Source organism: Cyclopterus lumpus, chromosome 19 (genome assembly GCF_009769545.1).
Source record: "Cyclopterus lumpus isolate fCycLum1 chromosome 19, fCycLum1.pri, whole genome shotgun sequence".
NCBI classification, from domain to species: Eukaryota; Metazoa; Chordata; class Actinopteri; order Perciformes; family Cyclopteridae; genus Cyclopterus; species Cyclopterus lumpus.
Genome location: NC_046984.1, coordinates 8,466,555 through 8,488,384, shown reverse-complemented (window position 1 = coordinate 8,488,384; position 21,830 = coordinate 8,466,555). Strand labels below are relative to the sequence as shown.

Below are 21,830 nucleotides of genomic sequence, written 5' to 3'. Positions count from 1 at the left end.
GGATGGCAGTGTTAACACAAAAGAATATTTGATTTGGTTATAAATACCGCAACATGAAAGAAAAGCCCAGCGGGATAAAAGGCAGAGGGCACGACAACCAGCGGAGGCAAAACCTTCATCATCATCACCATCATAGATGGTGTGTCTGAAAATCAGGTTAGCGTTTCTGAGCTGTGACCAGTGCTCTCGGCCTCCTCCTTTGCATTTGATTTCCATCTCACGAGGGTAATATATTTTCAAACATTTCAGAAGTCTTTGAAATGACCAGTGTCGTTGGAATGAAGCACTTCACGGATCAAATCCATGAAAAGCTTTATTATAAGTTCAGTGAATTTAGGATGTCTAAAAAGTAAGCAATTCATTATTTATTATAAGGATTACAACAAGGACTTTCTTTGTGTTCATCTAAGTCTAATGACCCTGACTTGATGTGGATGCATGAAAACTAAGATTTCTATGCATCATAAAGCCTTTTATGGTGTATTCCATGACATGACACAAATCTGCAGAGGAACAGAAAGCTTCTCCGAGCTCACCTGAAACATTAGTCTAATCCATGTGTACGATGTTTTCACATCATATAAGTTTGTATGCCAATTGTGGTCCAATATGCAACACAACTGTGATATGGAAACTCAAAGCCTTCAGTGGACATGCACTGAAAATGGACTTAACAGAAGTAGGAGACTTCTTGTGTCCAGTAGTTAAACTTTTGTATTTTGAATTTAGTTCATTAAACTTATATAAATAAAAATATATATCGGGCAGAAATGATTATTCAACACGGAGTAGTTTTATTTAAAAAATATATTTATTCACAAAACATATCTGGAGGGGATCTATAACTAATAATGATGATAATTATAATCTTAATAACCATATAACATTAATAATATCGATAGAGTCCTTTTTTCAAGTTGCAAAGCGTTTCACATGAGGCAACAAATCAACAAATTATAAAATAGTTAAATATTATAATGAAACGGATCAAACCAAGTGATGTGAAATAAAAACAAATTGAATAAAAACCGAAAAAACGCAACGTTTTTGTTAATTCACTCATGTTAGGTAATTAGTATTTTCTATGCAGACTTGCCAAACACAATAGTGAATTGAAACTTGGTTTACCCATGCATACTGTTACTTATTCTGCAGGTCAGACGTCCCTCCCACCCCCACCCCCCCCTAACCCCGCCCCTGTGTGAGTGGTTTAAAGTTTCACTGCTCGGACTCTGATTGGTCCGCGAAGTTTTTCCGAGGGGGAATAACTCCAAAGCTCTGCGTCCCCCTGACTGTCAGCATCCCGGAGAATTGAGAGGAGAGAGTAGAAAGTTTAGCAGTATTCTCTTATCTTACACATCAGGGTAAGAGGATACTAAACTATGGAGGTTATCAGAGACAGAGTCAGATTTGTTTTATAGAGGGTTTTATTCGCATAGGTTTAGGCTTTTTGGAACTATCTTTTTCTAACGTTTTCTCTCTTTTTAAAAATTTGCATCACCCACTGTTGAAAATGGCTTGTTTCTTGGTTTGGATTAACGCAATTTGGATTGTACTTTTTGCCATGTTTGACGCGGCTTGTTCAAGCTATTCTGAAGACCAGTGCAGCTGGAGAGGCAGGCAAGTGTTTTTTATATATATATATATATATATATATATATATATATATATATATATATATATATATATATATATATATATATATATATATATATATATATATGAATGTGTGCACTTTCTGCATTTGGTTGAATTCAAAGAAATGGTTCAGAAATGCCGCTCCGAGATGCTACAGGTGTCTCTCCGGTAAAGGACCATGTTTGACATGTTGAGACTTGCCATCGGGACGCAGTGAGATGGTTCTAATGCTCTGCGCCTCCGGGCTGTCTGCAGGAGGCATGGGGGGTCCAGACAGACAGGAGACTGGAGGATTAATTCTGAAACTTGGGAGAGAGAAAACAACATGTGATGCATGCAGTTGTTGAATAGTAGTTACATTGAAGCTGTATTGTTAAAAGACCTGCAGAGGACTTTGAGTTCTTACAGTGTGGCCCTTAAAATGCCATGACTGGCCCCTGTTACCACAGGCTGTCAGTAGGTGGTGCCTTCTCTTGAGTAGTAGCCTCTGTCTTGATTTGCAAACGTTCTACCTAATTATTATCCTCTTTTTTAAGTCATCTTCTATTTCTAAGCATTTGTTTTAAATGCGCTTGGTTTGAGTTGCCTGTTTGCATGGCTCACATGTAAACCAGCTCAGTCCATCCTGCAGTTAGTTGTGCAGGAATGTGTCCACCGATGATGCTGAAGTTAGGGACTCTTGCCTGTGAAAATAATAAGTGAACCTTTATATAACCTTGTTTTTTTCCCCTTCTTACAGTGGTTTATCCCAGCAGCAGGGCAGCGTGGAGCAGATCTCCCTCCACTGCTCTGAGGGCACACTGGACTGGCTGTATCCCAAAGGGGCCCTGCGCCTCACCCTGTCACCCCGCCTGCCCTCTGTGGCGGTGGGACCCGGCGGCAGCAGCTCGGGCCTCATCACGGCCTGCGTCAAGCCTTCTGAGCACTTCCACGGAGCCCAGCTCTACCTGGAGCGAGACGGCGTCCTCGAGCTCCTGATAGGGGACCGTCTGGAGTCCTCTCCCCCACCGAGGGTTCGCTGCTTCAGTCGCCTGCCTGGCGAAAAGGTGGCTCTCTTCCTTCAAGCGACACCTCATCAGGACATCAGCAGGAGGATCGCCTCCTTTCGATACGAGCTGAGAGGGGACTGGACCGCTCGCCTGTCACTCGACTCCAACCCCATCAGCAGTGAAGGTGAGTCAGTGAGGCATGAGTCAGCCATGTTGGTTTGAGTGCGGCTACTTGAGGTCAAATGAGGAGCCGCTATTAAATGTGTTGGCTTTAATGTGTCATTCCTAGTTCATGAATTAGGGAACAAAGGGAGTAAAGAAGAACTTTTGGTGTTATTTCTCAGCATGAGAAACAAATCTCTTAAAAAACCACCAAACTGTGGTCAAAGTTATTTTCCTTCCTTCCAGAAAGGTTTGGTGGGATGCAATGTTTCAACCCAGTAATGATATTCCACTCTATAAAACCCTCCCCTTAGATGATTCATAATGCATTACAGGTCTCTGTGGGCTGGTTGGGCTTTCCACAGCCCATGCAGAGTGCAGCGAGGGAGGAAGTGGCCAAACTTTCCCCAGAGGCGTGCTGGTTTGGAGTAGGAGAAGGGGAGCCGTGGAGTGGGGAGGAGGGGGACAAAAGCACAGTATGTGGGGCTTTCTCCAGAGTCCAGAGCCCTTTGAATGGGTGCCGCATGAGTATTCTGGGATTACTGCCGTCGCCTAGGCGACAGGGAGGCCTCTGCCCAGCTGAGATGCTCCTCTCTTTTGTTGAGCTGCCTCTCTGTAGGGAGACTTGTCTGTAGGAGTATACTCCCCCCTCAACATCTCTCTCCCTCCCACACACACAGACACACACACACACACACACTGATTAGGCGAAGGGGGTTTGCTGTGGACTAGAGAGGAAGGAATCTCATTTATCAAGTGGTTTTCACTAAGGAGGAGAATGTGTGGGGTGGGCAAGGGGCCTCTGAAGAACCACAAGGAGAACTTTAAAAAATGCCAGGACTTTTCTTTCTCTCTACCCAAAGTTCATTCCATGCAGACAGACAGAGCTTGGCTGGTTTGGTTTGATTTTTTTTTTGTGGCCATCTCCAAATCCTGTTACAAATTTGAGTAAGGTGCACCACTTTTCTTTTTTTCTTTTCAGTTTTCAAGAAAAGTTGTTGCAGAAAGCAAAGTATTTTGTGGAAAGTGTGAATCTGCTCCAATAAAAAAATCTTTGAAGTCCACCCCCACTTCTTCTCCTTGGCCCCCGTCTAGCAGGCTTTGATGAGGTGTGACTGTAGACACCCTGAAAGGATTTAAGGGGGGAAGTTTCATCTGGCCTTTAAATCGTCTGCGGTAGAAGAGCCTTGTACCTTAAAGCTCCACTGGTCCTCTTCTGCCAACTGTAAAAGTAGCAGCTGTTAAAACCTAGTGGTTGGTCTCTCCTCGGTCGCTCGTCTTTGCAAAGAGTTTTAGGTCTGGATTCACATCTCACATTCCTGTGCATGTGAACTGGAAATAGAGTCTTTGATTTCCAGAATCTGAGTATATGTATTAGCAGTCTTCTAGCAGTTTACAGTGCTATGTGAGGTCACCAACTGACTCCCTCTTTCCTCCACTTGTTGTCTCTCCAGAGGCCTGCAGACCCTGCAACAACACTGAGATTCTGATGGCTGTTTGCACCAGTGACTTTGGTAAGTTACCTGATCCAACAAGTTGCTAATAATATTTTTTTTTTAAACAGAAAACCCAGGAATGAAATCTTATTGTCACTCAGAAATCCACCCCTCTAATACAGCCCAGATTAACAAATTAAACCAGACCCCAAAAATAGTCCTGGCAGCAAAGCCATAAGGCATAAGGATTTCTTGTCAGGATCTATAAATGTGTCAAATCGGTTCAAAGGCAGAGCGCTGCGGTGCCTCCAAATTCTCTCCTCTCAAAAGTGCAAAGGTTAGAGGTGAAACAGCAGCTCTCTGCAACCCCCAACACGCACACACAAACCCCTACTGGAGGCACTGTAATGGACTAATCCTGACATCACCCCCCAAGAGAAGGAGCAGTGGACTAATCTGCGGGCCTCTGATTGAGCTGTAATGGCACCGAGGAGAAGTTCAGCTGGCAACAAAAGTCAGAGGGATTAGTGAGCAGGCGTGGGCCTTCATACGGCTTTTAACATCAGTTGGCGGTCAACAAAGAATCCCCCAACTCGCTACAATAGGACAACGTGCAACATCACAAAAATACAGCGAAACACGTTCTATGTTGACAAAAACACATTTTGAAGATATTAACCTGAATGTCCTGTTTTTCCCACAGTTGTGCGAGGTAACATCCGATCAGTGGTGGAAGACGATAACCTAAGAGCAGCGGTGATCAAGGTCAGCGCCACCCGGGTGTTTCGTCAGAAGTACGCCCTGTTTACTGGCAACAGTCGCCTGAGCAGACGGGGGGAGGTCAGGACTCTGCTGCAGTGTGGCGTCAAGCCGGGGCCCGGCAGCTTTCTCTTCACTGGTCGGGTCCACTTTGGGGAGGCCTGGTTGGGCTGCGCGCCCCGCTACAAGGACTTCCAGCAGGCTTACACTATAGCCAAAGCAGCCCAGCAGATACCCTGTGAACTGCCCGTTGACTGAGTTAGAAAACTCGGCAGCAGCTCGTCTACTACCACTCAGAGGGGAGGCCGCACTCAGCCCTGTTCCATGTTTTGGAAGAAGCCATGGTGTCCCAACTGGTGGCCGATGCAGCCATGGCGCCACCAACGACTTCCCAAAGGCCTGAGGAGTGAAATGGACTTTTCCCAACACCATTTCAGTGCAATATGCAGTCACCGGGTCCGAAAGAACCTGGTGAAGTTGTGACATGAGGGACATGGTTTAAATGAAGAAAATAAGCATTTGGCATTAGACAGTTTTGACACTCAGGGATGCCATTATGCAGGTTCAGAGAAAATCTATTGAAAAGCTTTCCTTTCGGGATAAATTAAGTCAAGTCATTAATTGTGGCCTATTAAGAGTCCCTGCTTTGAAACTCAGGAACAGTTCTCTAGAAAGCTTACTGCCTTGGTATCCCAGTGAGGAAAGAACTAAGGCACCTATTTGTTCAGTGAATGTCAGCTCATGGGAAAGTATTTTTTTGCTGGCTACCCCTGTACTGAGCTCATCCTCAGTGTTACTATTATTAAAGAGATTATTAACAAAAAGTCCTTACAAAATGAAATGTAAAAAAAAAAATTATATATATTTGCACTGATAACGGAAAGGGAATGATCTGGAAAGTGTGATGCTGCAAGCACTGGAAACCAAATAAAAAGCAACTATATGTAGCATAGCGGAGCAATTAAGAATTATAATATATGTACAGATAACGTGAGCACGTACAGTAGTGACACAACGCCGAGGCTCCCTGAGCAGCTCAAACTAGTGCTGAGAGCACTTTCATATGCGAGCCAACTCTGAGATTTTGCTTCTGTTCGGAGACGCAGGTTTTCAGGAGGCCTGTATTACAGTTCATTTGAGTAGCCATGCAATATTTCTGCAAAACGGAACTAATTGGACTGCATTTTATTTAACAAAAATAATTATCCGAAAATATGTTGGAGTGGAATTGCAGCAGTGTTGCCAAAGTGGTTATAAATTGTATTGCTTCCAAGTCACTCTCTGCTCTCTGCTGATGTCGTCACATATTATCACACAAGATATTCAACTGTGTATCATCACTAAAACTGTCAACAACAGTCATTTATAACATCAGTCCAGTGCTGTTATGAGATATAACAAGGGGGATATGGATAACACTGGACAATGGCTCGCTCAAGAGAAACACAAATATATACATTCAGTGTTAAAATGATTCATATTTAATGTGCACTATATCAACAAGGGGAGGTGTTCATACCAAGTATAAGTATATCTTAAATGTATACGCTGACATTTTTGCCATTTATTTTGTATGTACATTTATGTTAATAACAATGGGAATGTAAATATGTTGATAAGAAATTCTAGAAACCACAGCATAAAAAGAAGTCTGTATAAAAAAAGCATTGTATTGTGGATTATATTTGTGTTTGTCTGTGTTATTAAAATATACTGTGAGAAAACACTCATGCATTGAAGTCTTTCTGTAAGTCTTTCTCATATATATTCACTTTGAACTCATTCTTTGGGCCTTTCATGCTCCACAAACATTATGCAGCTGGATCATTAATTTGTCAGTACTCTAACCCTTTCACCTAACACATCAATACAGTTTAACCTACACCATAGTATTTGGCTCCAAAGGTTTCTAGCATGGCAAATCTTTCTCAGACATAAGTCACTTCAAGTATCCATGAATCAGAACTCTGAAAGCTCAGAACAAACAGCAAGCCTGAGAGAGTGAGAGGCCCAAAAGGCGGAGAGATTTAAGGAGTGTTCGGGACACTGAGGGCGTTTGGACGGGGAAGGAGGTAGAAAACAGCGTTTGGAATTCTGTTGTCCTCGGTCTCCCGTTTTCAGGATTCAGGAAGCAATAAATTGCCATTAAAGGGAGCGGCGTGGCAGACTCGGCTGAGCTGAGGTGCCACACAGTCGCTCGCTTCATCCTGACCGCATGTGTGCGAGGACACAATAAAACCACATCTCCGTTCCACTTCACTGAAGACATGTGCCTTCAGCTTGGAGCAATAGTTTGTTTCCTACCTCAACTTGGATTTGATCTACAGCATCGCAGACCACCGCTGTTACACATGTTCTGCTCTCACGGGCGAGGAGCTGCATGGTAGATAATACAGAAACGCCCATATTGCTGATCCTCTGATACATTCACCACCTGTTTCTCCTCAAAATGTCTGCATCAACATGTACATGCACACACCTCAGTAAAATCTCAGAATCACTGCACGCAGTAAATCCGCTTAGCAAAAGAGAAGCTTGGGAATTTACACGGTGTCTAGGTTATATGGGAAAAGAATTCACAAAAGCTCGACATGCCTTCCATGTCTGGTGAACTATCTCCCATAGAAACCCGAACACTGGTTTGCCACCGCATCAGTAGTTCATGTGAGGGAACCTCCAACCTCTCCAACTATTTACTGCCTCAGTGCTCCTTTAAAACATCCCAGTGCTGGGGGCCCCGGCAAACACACACACACACACACACACACACACACACACACACACACACACACACACACACACACACACACACACACTCACACACACACGCACACACACACACACCTCCACCCCCCTCCCCTCCAGTACATCTGAGGTTAGTGCTGCAGGGCTGATAAGCCAAAACAAAGAGCACTCAAATTATACTCCAACCACCAATACATCATATGACGTTTTGACAAAGCTCAACTTCCTGCATTGTTATCACTTCTTTGTGACCCCAGTTTGAACCCCCAAAACTGTCATTATAATGTCATTGTGGCCACAATGACACAGTGGCACAGTTTTGTTTTGCTATTTTAATTACCACTGTTTGTATGCACAGTGCACAATACAAATACATCTTGGGAACAGAAAAATACAGAAGTTCTTCCTCAAAACCCTGAAATGTATTTCTGCAGTATTTACGTCTCACATCTCCATTATTATATTGCACACCATTGATGATTGCACACACCCCTTTAGTGTTTATTTTTGTTTGTGGGCTGCAGAGACACAATGCACCTTCCTCCCCCGTCCACCCCACTCTTCTCTTTATTCTGTCCAGATGTGTTGTTGAGATGTGTTGTTGAGCTATGGACATGGCAAAGCGGGAAGCACTCAAGAAAGGGGAATCCAAAGCAATGGGAGTGAGAGTGGCAGGGTGTGGACTTCCGTGAGCCCCTGGGGGAGTTTGAGGGAAGTGGCCGGAGACAAAGCTCCAGAGATGAGAGCACAGACAGGGGCAAAGTGCTCCTGGACACTCCCTCGTAGTCCAGCACCAAAAACACCCCACCCAGCACACAAGTCCTGTTTGCAGCAGAAACTATATACAAAGGGTCCACGAATGAGAACTGCAAACAGACCTGCCAATACTGTGATATTGGACGACGTGCGTTTTGTATTTGCAATATGTTCAGGTGTTTGATGCGTTTTTCCACAATATTGAATATCTTAACCCTGGAAACAGCATTAGGTATCACCAGTTATTCCATAGTTATAGTGGAATTAAGTATTTTCAAATTTCACTGCTGTTTATAAGGTCAAGAATCTCGTGAAAGGGTGTTTCGTTCTCCTCAGTTATTTTAGCTTAAACAGATACAATTGACACAGTTTCTGTCTGCAGAATTACAATTTTCACTAAGGAACAACAGTCAATTTGCTTCTGTTTTCTATACAAAAAATGTATATCCTCTGACATTGTTAAAGTAATCTCATCTTCATTCCTGTCCTGTAGCCTGATCTCTCTCACTACATAACCTCCGTAACATTGCAAAAATCAGGCACATCCTGTCTCAAAGCAATGCAGAAAAATGTGTTCATGCATTTGTTACTTCTAGACTAGATTACTGCAATTCCTTATGATCAGACTGCTTTCATAAGTCTCTTAAATCTCTCCAGTTAATCCAGAATGCTGCAGCTTGTGTACTAACAAAAACAAAAAAAAGAAATCACATTACTCCTGTATTAGCTGCTCTGCACTGGCTCCCTGTAAAATCAAGAATCACATTTTTTAATTATTCTCCTCACCTACAAAGCCTTGATTGGTGATGCACCATCATATCTTAAGGAGCTTGTAGTACCATATTGCCCGACTAGAGAATGCGGGGCTACTCGTGGTTCCTATAGAGTCATAGGATGGGAGCCAGAGCCTTCAGTTATCAAGCTCCTCTTTTATGGAACCAGCTTCCACTTTCAGTCTGGGAGGCAGACACAGTCACCTCATTTAAGAATAGACTTAAGACTTTCCTCTTTGATAGCGCCTATAGTTATGCTGCTATAGGCCTCGACTGCCGGGGTTCTTCCTCCTCTTCTCCCTCTTCTTCTGTATATATTCATGACTAACTTTGCTTCTTCCCCAGAGTCTGTGTGCTTTCTCGCCTCGGTTTCCATGGCTCGTGGTTATACCATGGACCCTGGTCGTGCCTGACACCCACTGCTACTATCATTATTATAACTCAAATTTCTATGACTGATATTATTATTGCTTTTATTGTCATTATTAGTCTTTGATATCCACTGCTGCTGTTATTAGTTGTCATTTTTTTCCAGCTTACTATTCTCATATGAATCATTTACATCATATGCATTGAATGTGTTGTAACGCTGTTGTGTTGTTCTGTACACATGATGTCTATTGCTTTCTGTCCATCCTGGGAGAGGGATCCCTCCTCTGTTTCTCTCCCTCCAGGTCACTTACTTTTTTTTTTCTTCACTAGGGGAGTTTTGTTGTTCCAATGTCAGGGTCCTGGGGCCGAGGATGTTGTATGTGTACAGATTATAAAGCCTTCTGAGGCACATTTGTGATTTGTGATTTTGTCCTGTACAAAATTAATTTCATTTAATTAAATAACAAAGCTTCTCACACTTGTCCTTCACCTGGATCTCTCTCTAATGTCTTTTCATGACTTCATCGTCTAATCTTTCCCACAGCTTGTCCACAGCTGCTGTTTTGGATTCAAAACAGGGGATGTCACACACATGAAGTACATCTTCCACATAAACTAAATTAGTAAGTAGTGATGAATAAACAGCTGTGGATTTCATTAGGCATTACTTTCCACACGAACAAATAACGTTGCCATCCTGGTAATCCAACCCATAGCAACCCAACATTAGGCCGAGTTGTCTTTCCACCTGTGACTCAGTGGCTGTGCGTCCTCAGCACCAGCTGAAAATGAGCCTGAAGTCCATGACCACACTTTGGCATCACAGATTCCCAGCTGATAATTTCCTGTTCCCATGACACCCTCGCACAGCTGGGAGGGATGATTCCCAAATGGAAACTGTGACTATTCCCGTCTGAGAACACGCTAACTTGCTAAAACCACGTCTTGTCATCAGGCCAGCAAGGCTGCGACTGCTGCCCCAAAACAAAGAGTTTAATGGCAGAACTCTTCACGTGCAACCATTTCTATAAGTCACAGACTCATATTAGTCTTTCTGCAATGAGCAATTAGCAAAAGTGATGAGTAGCCTCTAGTCACAGAGCCGGGGGAGGACAGCAGAGAATAACGTGGCCGGCTTTAAAGTTGAGTGGGCAGTTTGGCTGGGTTGAGAGGTCAAGGCAGAATAGAGAACAAGTGTAGAGTAGTGCAAGAGCATGTTTATCTGGCCATGTTATCCCTCTGAAGTACTGAAGGGAGGAGAGCGGAGAGCCCCCTTTGTTCCTCGAGAGCCTGCAGATGGCTGTAATCCCTTCCAAAAAATGCTCACTGAAAATCAATCATGACAGGGTGGACATGGTGTATGAGTGTGGAGGCGGGCGACACTTTTCTCAGGGAGGGGGTCCCGCAAAGAGAGTTGGGCCCAACAAGCGTCTTTGGCGCTTTCCCGCCAAAAAAAAGTATTGTAAGGAAAGTCTGAGGGGATGAATTGCGACCCCCTCCAATGAAGGCCCGCTTGCTACCCCTCCGTTTGAGCTGAATACAGCTGCCGTCACCTCACCGTATCTTGGTGCTGACATCGCCTGCAGGGGGTACAACCACAAAAACCTCTAAACACTGACATCATACTCGAATAAGGCTACTTAGAGACATTTACTGAGGCAGGATTAGGGGAAACATGCTCACACAGGAGAACATAGATGGATAGACAGATAGATGTGAACCACTGTAGTTCAACATGTTGGCTGATTTGTCCATTGGCTGAACACAAAAGTACAGCCACTGAATGTCATTAGTTTCGTAGGTATTTTGGGTTAAATTAAAGTACTAGACAAATATAAATTTTGATCTGATTATGGCTAGATTTTTCCATCCAATAGCTGTAAAAACAAGTCATTAAAAAGCAAAAATATGAACCCCATGATGATTCTATCAGAAAAGTCACCCAAGTCCATAGGATTCACCCCCAGGGGACTATAAATATCAGTACAAAATGTCATCCATCCAATACTTGTTGAGACATTTCAGTCTGCACCAAAGGGGTTGGAGTGACATATACAGTATTTCACCAACACCTGTTCTACAATGTGATCCTTTCCCGAGGGCAACATAGATTCGCCTACTTTTCCTCCTGAGCTGAAATCCTCATCTATAAACTATATTTTGTCTCACTTTCTCATGCTACCGACGTCAGCCATCTAGATACCCGAGACTGAAAGTCTGCTCACTGCAAGGAAGCACACCTGTTTTTGGAAGGGCTCTCCAACCCTGCCAATTAACCACAAGGATTATGGTTTTCCGACAAAACCTGTCTGATTGTCTACACAGAGCGGAGAAACCTCCACGGCAGATCAGTTCAGTTCTTCTCCTCCTACCTGCCAACCACCTCTGTGTTTCTCAAATCCTGCTAGACCGCCTCCCTTTTTGCACTCATTTGTTGGTTATCTTGCTCCACAGAGAAGTAATCTTGGGTTACCGACTCAGGGATATATTCCACTGTGCCTATTGTTCAAATTGTTTATGGAAAGAGGTAGGCAGGAACGAAACTGCCACTCACATTGGTTTTGTTATGTTACTAGTATCTCCTTCCATTTTTCTTCTGCAAAACACGGCTTCAAGGCAAGATTTGTCAACAGACACGTCTGTGTTGTGAAATATGTGATTATATTGCATAGCGCTCACTTTATGGCACTTGTGCAGATGATAATTTGTTTATATTAAAGAAAAAATAAATCACGTGATGAAGATATTGTGTTATATGATCAACTGGAACATATTACTGGAATGTATATTAGATTTCTATTTCTTTCCGGTTTCTCTCAAGCCTCTAACCTCTACATAAATGAATGATTTCCTACATTTCCCAGAATTCAGCTGAATCGCCAGAGAAAAGCAGTGATGCTATTGCTTATCATCAAAGATAAGGAAATGGGCAGATGCGAAAGATACCCAACTAACTCATCAATAATGATCCAAATCCTTTCCCCAACATGTGTTAAACATTGTATTTGATGTATTTCAGGCAGCTGTTGATGGAAACATTTTCATTTAGCTCAAAGAAAGTAACTACTTCAAAACTGCTCTGGAAATGTCGTAAAGCCGACCACCCCCTAAATAAAAAATTCCAATGTTATTTCTACGGCCGAGTGCATATTCATGAGCACGAGTTACTCTCTCTCAAAGCCCAAAACCAAAAAAGTAAGTAGCAAACTTAAAAGTCTGGATCTGCTCCATTTACAAAGAATGGGAGTAATTTTATAGACCAACAGAATGTTTGTTTTCTTTTTTATTCCCAAATGAGTTTTCTCAGTAGTGGAACAGAAAATGTATACACTTATATACATTCCCTTGTCATCTGGAACAGCTTTCCCAATAATTAATACTTGATGACATCAATCATTTGAGGTTCAGCGCTAGCTTTTTTAATTGGGAAACAGTTTACTAATATTTTTGGACCACCTTTGACCATCAGATCAACGTGTATGAATTTAGAAAATGAGCATAGTTACCGTTTCAAATAATATCATGCTCTCTGTGTTCGGTGATTACAGAATAGGACACTTGGAAGCTACTCTCAGAGCAGTTATTGTTTTTCTTCTTTAAGAGGGTCAGTTCACCACACTTACAAAATCATCTTGCAGATAGTTTTGGTTTAAACCTGCAATAACTGATTTTTTGGCTACTTGTGAGCTGTAACCACTTTTGCATTTTGGGTGAACTGAACTTTAACCAGCGTGAGTGTGTTTAAAGTTGCTTTTTCCTTTTAACATTCTTGAAAAAGAACCTTGAAGAAACACACGACTCCGACCGTACAACACGCCGGTGCAGTGCCACGGCTGCTGAGAGCACTTGATCTTGTCGGATGGAGTGAAAAGAAAAAGAAACACAGAGACTTGTGAAGCCATTTATGCACCAGACGTGCTGACAGTCAGGCGGCATGTTTATATTCCAACAAAGTGCACTCACACATTGTGCATCAGCCCAGCCGCTGTGGGCTGTCTGATGTGTCAGAAGCTCCTGAGCCTTTCTCTCCCTTCGCTCTACGCTCATTCCAAGGGAACATGTGCGCTGGAATTCTCCCCCAATTAAGACAGGGATTAGCCAGGTCCGCTGTGGGAACCAGCAGAGTGTGGGAAAACAGAGGGTCTGTCCCTCTCTCCTTCCCTCACTGACACTCAGCCTCATTCTCACTCGCTCTCGCTCATCAAGCTGCCTCCCTCCCCTGTCTTTCTCACCCTTACTGTAATTCTTCCTCCTCCATTTTCTCACCCTATATCCCGTCTTTCCTAAACTTTCTCATTGAATACCTTCCAATTTGTCATTTTACAGCTCCCCTCTGTTTAAGCCCAACTTCCACAAATATGTGTTCCTATTGTTTCCATTCTCATCTTTATAATCATATTATTTTTTCATTACATTTTTTATCCTCTTTCTTAGCCACCCAGAATCTCCATAGCTTTCAGTCCTGATTCTTCAAGGTTTTCTGAAGTGCCGGGTTCTTCTGTGCTTCCCTCTCCTGCCCCTTCCCTCCTCCTCCCTCCTCCCTCCTCACTCCTCCCTCCTCCCTCCTAATGCCTCTCTAGCCTTCATACTGAAAGCTTGTCTGGGAGAGAGCTGGGGACTCTTGCATGAATAGTCTGAGACTGTCAGACTGAAAGAGGGGGTCGAAAAGACAGCTCATCAGAAGAAGAAGAAAAAGACAGGTGTATTAGAAGACATCAATGACATAGTTTATGTTGGCATTTCTTTTGCATTTGCTCATTAATATCAACATAAAAATCGTAGTGAACTAATCCTATTATTGGTAAAGTGCATGTACAATCGGCAGCAACCTGAAAAACAATCATAAATCTCATCAGTATCATGGGAGAATTCAGGAAACAATCCATACTGTTTGAATGAGCATGAACTAAAACATCCATGGGAACATCCTGGTTGGAGTTCATGCTCAACTTTGCACCGCCACTACATTTCTTTCTCATGATCTTGCAACGCTCTCCCACTACCTCAACATTCCTCCTACTCATTGTCACCTTTTCTTCCTCATTCCCACTCTGCCTCTACTTTCCTTGCGTTCCCATAAATCCTTTCCCCGTGCACTCCTCCACACAAGGCTTGTCCGTTCCAATTATGGCCGGGCCGTCCAGCCCCCCGGCTCACACACACTGCACACACAGCCCGCTCTCATTAAGCCTGTATCAATTAGGCATTAACCTCCTAAAACAAAGGGCCTCTTGACGAGCGGCCCATCGCAGGCCATGTGAGGTACTTCCTCTGCATTGCTCCACCCTGCTTCCCATCCGCAGAACCGCACATTCATCCAACCTCTTTCCCACTGTGCTGCGCACAAAACAAAATCTGGGCCCAAAGTGTCTTCAACAAAACAGAAGAGAGAAAGTGAATAATTAAACATCAAACACTTGATTCGGTCAGGGTCTTCGACTAAACCAGAATGCTAATGTTATATGTATTTCTGTATAAAAAAAACTCAACAAGCTAACTAAACAAAAGTATCGTTGTCGGTGGTCTCATGTGGTTCTGAAAATGTACAAATATCATGCATGATTTTTTATATTTTACTGGACTATGTTATCAGACAAGACTAACACTGTATTGTGCAGATTAAGGTTTTACATTCCTAAATGAAAAACATCAAACTTAAGTTTGAAAAAGTCACATAGCTATTTTATTTCACATTACAAAAAGAGTCCTCCATTTTTGGTAAAGCTGAATTACAGGCATAGCAATTAGACAATTACAGTTTTAGCCGTGTCTTTCTTGTTTTTTGCCAATAAAAAATTCTGAAACTGTTCAGCAGCATATCAGTGGTTGAGATGTTACGCTGGATAATCTGTGGACACACACACAGACTCTCAAGGCCAAAACAATACCAGCTCTGCTGTTGGTAAATGCAGTTGTTTTGGGTTTCCACAAAACCAATTTAATCTGATCTAATCGTTTATCCCTTATTGTATCATAATAGTGGCCACACACAGTGGTTGATAAAAAGTTGTTCACCGTCTAAAAATTAAATTTTTTCCCAAATGCTCCAGGCTGGGAAGACAATGTGGCACTTTGCCTCGGGGGCCAGCTGTGGTGCACCAGACTTCCTACTCTACTCAATGCTTTTACAACGTCACAGTTTCCACTATTTATCTACTACTTTTCTCGATTTTTGTTTACTCAGTGTAAACTTTATTTATACACAGTTGCAGAAGCTCCTGCAGGCACATCATCTCTCTGCGTTTGTTGGTGAAGCAGCAAAGAACAACCTGGTTTCGATTTTCCCACAGATCTGCCGGTAAGACGAGTGGTCCCCCAGCACCCAGTACTTTGGCACAGTGACTATGTTGGCACTGACCCAAGCTGAACACCCCCCACCCCCTTTCCCAGGGCCCTGGGAGTGTAATACATTACTAACAAAATCCCACTTCCCATTCCTCTCAAACTTTCACACCCATGCTCCCTCCCTCCCATGGCTGGCAAGCCCCCTGAAAGGGGATTGGGGTGACATGCGTATGACTTTTTTCTGTCTCCTCAACTTTTCACATCATTCCCCTGACTATTGCAGCTTCACGTTTCAAAAAAAAATCTTGTTTCAACATTAAACTCAACGTACTTTTTAATCAAAACCTTTCCAGTTTTTTTTCTCCAAAAAGAATTAGTTATGCCAGCTCTGGCACTATGGCAGGAAACCCGGCTACCAAAACACACCAGAAAAAAATGCAGACCCTTTCACTGTTAGAGGGATTTAAAGGGAATAAATAACTATTCATACCAACACTAAGGTTATAAATATGAACCCTCATTCTTGAAAAAAGCCTGCCTTGTTTGCACTAGAGTTCCCAGCACGGCATTGAGGGAAAGTATTCACGGGTGCGTATGTGTCTGGGTAACATGTAATGACATTATTCTCACCAGGGTGACCCCTCATTGTCACCACGCTTTCTTCTCTCGAGCTCGTGAAATTGACATAAGCTTTACAAACATTCCAGGCATTTTTTTCTCAAGGCCGGATTTCTTTGGGGGCCTTTCATTGAGAAAGCCACCAGTATGAGCAGCACCACCTAGTGATGGTGTAAATGCACACCATACATATGTTCTCTGGTCAAAACATGTTTCTAATTAGTATCCCCTTTAAAAGAAATTTGAAATGAAACTAGCTTTCAATCCCTGGGTTGTGTTTGATTTCACTGAAATAAATGTTTAAAACTACATTTTCATGTTTCGTTGTCAGAATTTTAAGTACGAGGTTTAACTTAAAAATGCTGCAATTTGATATTAACTTGCAATGTATTACATTACATTACATTACATGTCATTTAGCAGACGCTTTTATCCAAAGCGACTTACAATCATGTTACATTCATACACTGTAGACACAGCTACAGAGAACAATTCAGGGTTAAGTGTCTTGCTCAAGGACACATCGACTAGGGCGGGGATTGAACCACCGACCCCCTGATTGAAAGACGGACCTGCTAACCACTGACCAACAGTCGCCCAATGTATGACTGGAGTTCAGAATTCGTGGACATTTTTCTTAATGGAGTGAAGAATGTGCACTTTGTGAGCGCCCGGCCTCCTCTCTCTGAAAGAGACGCGTGATCTTCTCTTGATACCTGCAGCGAGGAGTGAAGCTCAACGTCACGCTATTTAGAAAGTGGACAACGTAGGATTTACAAATCCAGTGACTTCCTCACCTGCCCAGGTGGTTGTCAACAAAGTCCTGCAACTCCCACACCTGCGCCTCTGCAACTGTTGCCCTGGTGAGGAGAAGGGCGCGCTCCTTCTCAAAGACCACCTTTTTTGAAGAAACGAAATTAAATCATCTTCATCGAAGAAAATTGTTTACTTGTTTTTGAGTGAGGTTATACCATTTTTATGTTTTTTTAGGGATGTAAGTTGATAATCCAAAGTTGAAGTAACAAGAGAGTTTTGTTTACCAGTGTTGAGTCTGTGATCTCCCTCAGCTGTTTCTTCATGTCTGACCAGGATTCCTTGCATGCCGGCCTGATAAAGATACATTTTTTCATAACCTTTTATGACACAATTCCACAGCTGACCCCATTAGTCATTTGGTGAAATGCATAAATGACACTCACTCCTGACGGCTTAAATTCTTCATGGACATTTTGATGACAGCCCCCTGCAACGTAAAAATGTCCGGGTGAAGGCCTTGAATCACTATAAATACAGAAATGTATGTAAAATAATGAGGGAATATTTAGGAAGATTTGAAGTGTATAAACACAATCTGAGCAGCAATATGTTGCTCCTAAAAAGTGAACAACTGTTGTGTTTATTATGCATATGTGAAGGTCAAGCTTTCATTCAATCAAATAGCTCAGTAATTAACACGATATGTCTTGTTTAAAAAGGTCAAAACAACTTCTGGCTTTACGGGAAGTCACGCACTTCAGATATTTGTTGACCAGGTGCCGATACTTCGAGTCACTGCTCTTCGATGCAAATTAGCAGATTTCCACAAAAGACCAATATTTTCTTTGAAAACACATTTAAATAGATATTTACTGCTGACACTGCTGCAACAGTCCTCATGATAACCACAGAGGTATGATTGAATAGCAACTCATCCATCAGCTCTGCTACATGATCTGCAGTCCACCTCTGCAGCAGTAAAGCTTTTTGTTGTCACAGGACACAGTCTTTGATGTCATTTTGTCCAGATCCCCACCACCAAACAAATGGTGTTTGACTTCATAAGAGAAGAATGGACACAAAGAAGAATCCCCACAGATCAAATACAGGCATACGCCAGACAAAACAAAAGCAGAACAGCTCACTTCAAAGCAGCCATCTTTCTTTTGTGCAACCTGCTTCCTGGCCGCCTGCAGCTGACACTCCAGCCTCGCTTTGTCCTGGCGAAGGTGATGGAGCTCCTTCTCAGGTTCATCTCTGAGCTCAGTGGGCTCCAGGCTGAAGCTGGATTCGGGGGGTCCGGGGTCAAGGCCGCACTCCATTTGGGCTAAGATCTGGTCCCTCTGAACCCTAAAGATCACAGTGGATCAAAGTGGCCGTTTCCTCATTATGGATTAGCTTGGAATTTGCCTCCTGATGTGTTTTTTTTGGGATTCAATCATTTTCTTCTTTACTTTTTTTCATATAAAAAGGAAAAAAGAATCTTCCTCAGGCCCCTAAATTAGATAATTAGACAAATGAAAATCACTCGCTTGTTCACAACTGTCATGAGGGGTCCCGAGTTCACACGGCTTTGTATAAAGGATAGCAAGTTTCAGCAGCATGTTTTTTTTGAATAAGTGTAAACATGGAAATCAGGACATAAAAAGACCACATATCCATGTCTACACATACAGCAACGCACACAGGAAGTCTCACCTGTATGCAATAAGAAGAGCTTCATGGGTCTTGGTGAGCTTCTGAAGTCTCTTCTTATATGAGCGAGCAGCGTAGGCGAGCTGTTGCTCCCTGACCCTGTAGGAGGAACGGACATCCTGGAGCATGCTGTCCACGTGTGCCCTCGTCTCAGAAGCCTCCGAACAGCTTTCACCTTCTCCAAGTCCATCAATGTACTCCTAAACCAAAGACAAGCAGATGGATGTTGTGTTTAGACATTGTGCCGCGTTACTCTGTAGACGCGGCTTGCGTGAGCGCTGCAACTTACGGCTAAGTCCCGTAAATAGCACACCAGCCTTGCACGGTATTCCTCATTCAGCTCTTTGACTTGAAGCTGCAGCTTTGAGTTCTCTTCTTCTACCTCCTTCACTTGGCTCTGAGAGCACATCAGGGCCTAGGATATAAATAAAGACCGGTGGGATTTAACACATTTTCACCAAAGGAACATTAATTCAGAGGTTGCAAAACAGTGATGACATCTACAATCATTGAAGGATGTTCTGTAAATCAGTATGGGATCTGTTAATGCTCACCGCACTCTGCTCAGATAGTTCCTGCTGGCGGTTATGGATGGCTCTCTTGTTCTCTTGATGCTCTTCAGCCATTGCCACCCTGATAACCAAACACAGGCTCAGCAACAGGAGACTATAGCGACCAAAATCCACAGAGAACCACATCACAGGATCGATGCAAAGAGACCACATCACACAGCCAATAAAGCCACGGTTTAGAACTGAAATCAAAGAAGGCACCAAAGAGCAGATGTGGATGAACACTGGGCCGTATACTTCCTGAGATGAGTTTGTCTGTTTGATAATGATGTTTCATCACAATCAAGCTTGTGCATGAGTTAATGGCAAACACTCGCCGGCCCTCACACTTTCTCCTCCAGTTTTCTCTGCTGCTCCTCGTAGCTGCTCTTCATTTTCTCCAGCATGTCTTTGATCTCATCTTGGTTTCCAAGTAGCTTTGTGAGAGCATATGAACCAATGGTAAGTTTACTGATGCCCATGAAACATGTGTGTTGGGCACTGCTCCAAAGACTAAAATACTTACAGTTTTTTCCATAGTTTTTTGCTCTTTGTCCAACGCTGCCAGATCCTCAAGCTGTATACACAATGTTACGCAATTGGAATAACAATTTAACATAACAATTTAACATAACATATTAAAAATTAAAAACAGAAACAGTGACAAGTATACTATTTAAAATTGAAGATTTAGTTAAACCCAAAATGAAAATATCAAAAGAAACGTGTTTTATAAATATGGTCTTTTCTTGCCTTCAAAAAACCAGCAATTATATAGGAGATTTGTGTCTTGCTTATCGAACAGTACAGTAAAACATGATAAAAAAAAACAATGCTTACGTTGGAGCCGAAAAACATTTTTATTTTTGGGATAACTGAGATGGGCCGAAAAATTAATTGTGTTTGGTTTTCCAAAAAACAGATTAGTTTCAATAATGCCACATTTTGATTTTGCTGTGGGCAACTCCAACAAAAGCCCTAAAAAAATCCAGAAACTATATATAAACTGATTTGAACCTAAACTCAAAAGTCCCTTTGGCCCGTTCCTATTCGCTTTTCCTCTGCGTGTTGAAGACGAATCACCTTGACTCTGTTGCGTGACATGCGGCCGATCAAGACCCGCACCCTGTCCAGCTCCCCGTGCAGGTCCTGGGTGCTTGTCTTCACACTCTGCTGCTGCTCCTCCAGCCGCCTTCGGAGGGCGTCCTGGGCCTGGGCCAGTGTCAGCAGCTCAGTGCTCAGCTTCTCACTCTGGGCCAGCTCCTCCTCGTGGGCCTCGGCCAGAGCTAGGTAGTTCTTCTTCAGTGCGGCGTGCTCCTCCGTCAGGTCTTGGCCGCTCTTTTCTCCCATTTTCAGAAGAGCCTCAGCAGACTGGAGTTCCCTGAATAAGCGGTCTCGTTTCATCTCGAGCTGTGTTAGAACACTGGCTTGGTTCAATATCTAAGAAGAGGGAATAGAAAAGAAAAGTGCAGACCGCCTCAGTGAGTCAGGGTCACACTGTACGCATGTATGGAGTTAACCCGTAAAACTCTATTTGAACCCAGAGAAAACGCTGCCCCAAAACCCTTTTAGGCCTATTACATCTTCTCATCCTAAAGCTTCACTGATGAAACAAAAGATACATTCCACCCACTTTGTTTCCCCCACTATCACTTAAAGCAAACCTTGTTTTTCAGCTCAAACGTCTCTTCTTCAAACTGCTCTCTCATCTTGTTGGTCTGGATTTTCTCCTCCACAAGCTCCTTAGATAGCTGAAAGTTCAGACGGATGATTGACAGATACATTGAACGTGAAGTTCATATGTGCTTCACATAGCTCATGGACTCTACCTTGAGCTTCCCCTCTTCACTCTGGACCAGCCGGCAGGACAGATCTGTGTTGGAGCCGGCCAGGTGGCCCAGTCTGCTCTCCAGGTAGCCCACTTTGGTGGAAAGGCGTTCATTTTGTTCACGCAGCTGCAACTGCAGTGAGGTGAACACACACCTTTCTACGATGACATGACAAGGGCATATTATCCGCTTTCAGCATCTCTCATTGGCCCCATTGTAGCGCTGAGTTTGTGGCCTTTGTTCATCTCCACCATTAAGCAAGCTTACTTTAGAAACTAAGGTCACAGAGCCCAATCTAGCCTTTTCTTTCCGGAGTGATATAAAGACTGAGCAGTCATTTACTCACATTTTCTTCGGCCGGAGCTTGAAGTTGCTCCTGAAGGTCATTTGAAGTTTTGTGGTGGTCCTGTGTGTCCATCTATATTCACTGTCAACCGTTGCTTTAAGTAACAGACGCACTGTATCC

The 21,830-nt window shown here is 43.1% G+C and overlaps 2 protein-coding genes across 2 annotated transcripts; one reads left to right on the top strand and one right to left on the bottom strand.

The window, feature by feature from the left end:
* The first annotated feature begins 1,311 nt into the window (after positions 1–1,311).
* metrn (meteorin, glial cell differentiation regulator) lies at positions 1,312–6,712 on the top strand. The gene is made up of 4 exons (XM_034558895.1): positions 1,312–1,620; positions 2,378–2,811; positions 4,244–4,303; positions 4,929–6,712. Exons 1-4 carry the CDS (start codon positions 1,514–1,516, stop codon positions 5,240–5,242), a joined length of 915 nt encoding a protein of 304 aa, XP_034414786.1. The 5' UTR covers positions 1,312–1,513; the 3' UTR covers positions 5,243–6,712.
* Positions 6,713–16,607: 9,895 nt separating this feature from the next.
* On the bottom strand, positions 16,608–21,782 carry ccdc78 (coiled-coil domain containing 78). The gene is given in 16 exon segments (XM_034559244.1): positions 16,608–16,670; positions 16,672–16,694; positions 17,194–17,249; positions 17,331–17,431; positions 17,574–17,640; positions 17,733–17,776; positions 18,465–18,639; positions 18,988–19,184; positions 19,274–19,399; positions 19,539–19,617; positions 19,884–19,972; positions 20,062–20,112; positions 20,619–20,975; positions 21,200–21,286; positions 21,365–21,496; positions 21,711–21,782. Coding segments are annotated over 16 exon segments (1,719 nt in total).
* Between the last annotated feature and the right edge of the window lie 48 nt (positions 21,783–21,830).

Bases quoted from the DNA above. Each gene is read 5' to 3' on its own strand.
- metrn (XM_034558895.1), top strand. From the start codon at position 1,514: ATGGCTTGTTTCTTGGTTTGGATTAACGCAATTTGGATTGTACTTTTT. The intron at 2,812-4,243 runs GTGAGTCAGTGA...TTGTCTCTCCAG, and splicing joins CAACCCCATCAGCAGTGAAG to AGGCCTGCAGACCCTGCAAC. The intron at 4,304-4,928 runs GTAAGTTACCTG...TTTTTCCCACAG, and splicing joins TGTTTGCACCAGTGACTTTG to TTGTGCGAGGTAACATCCGA.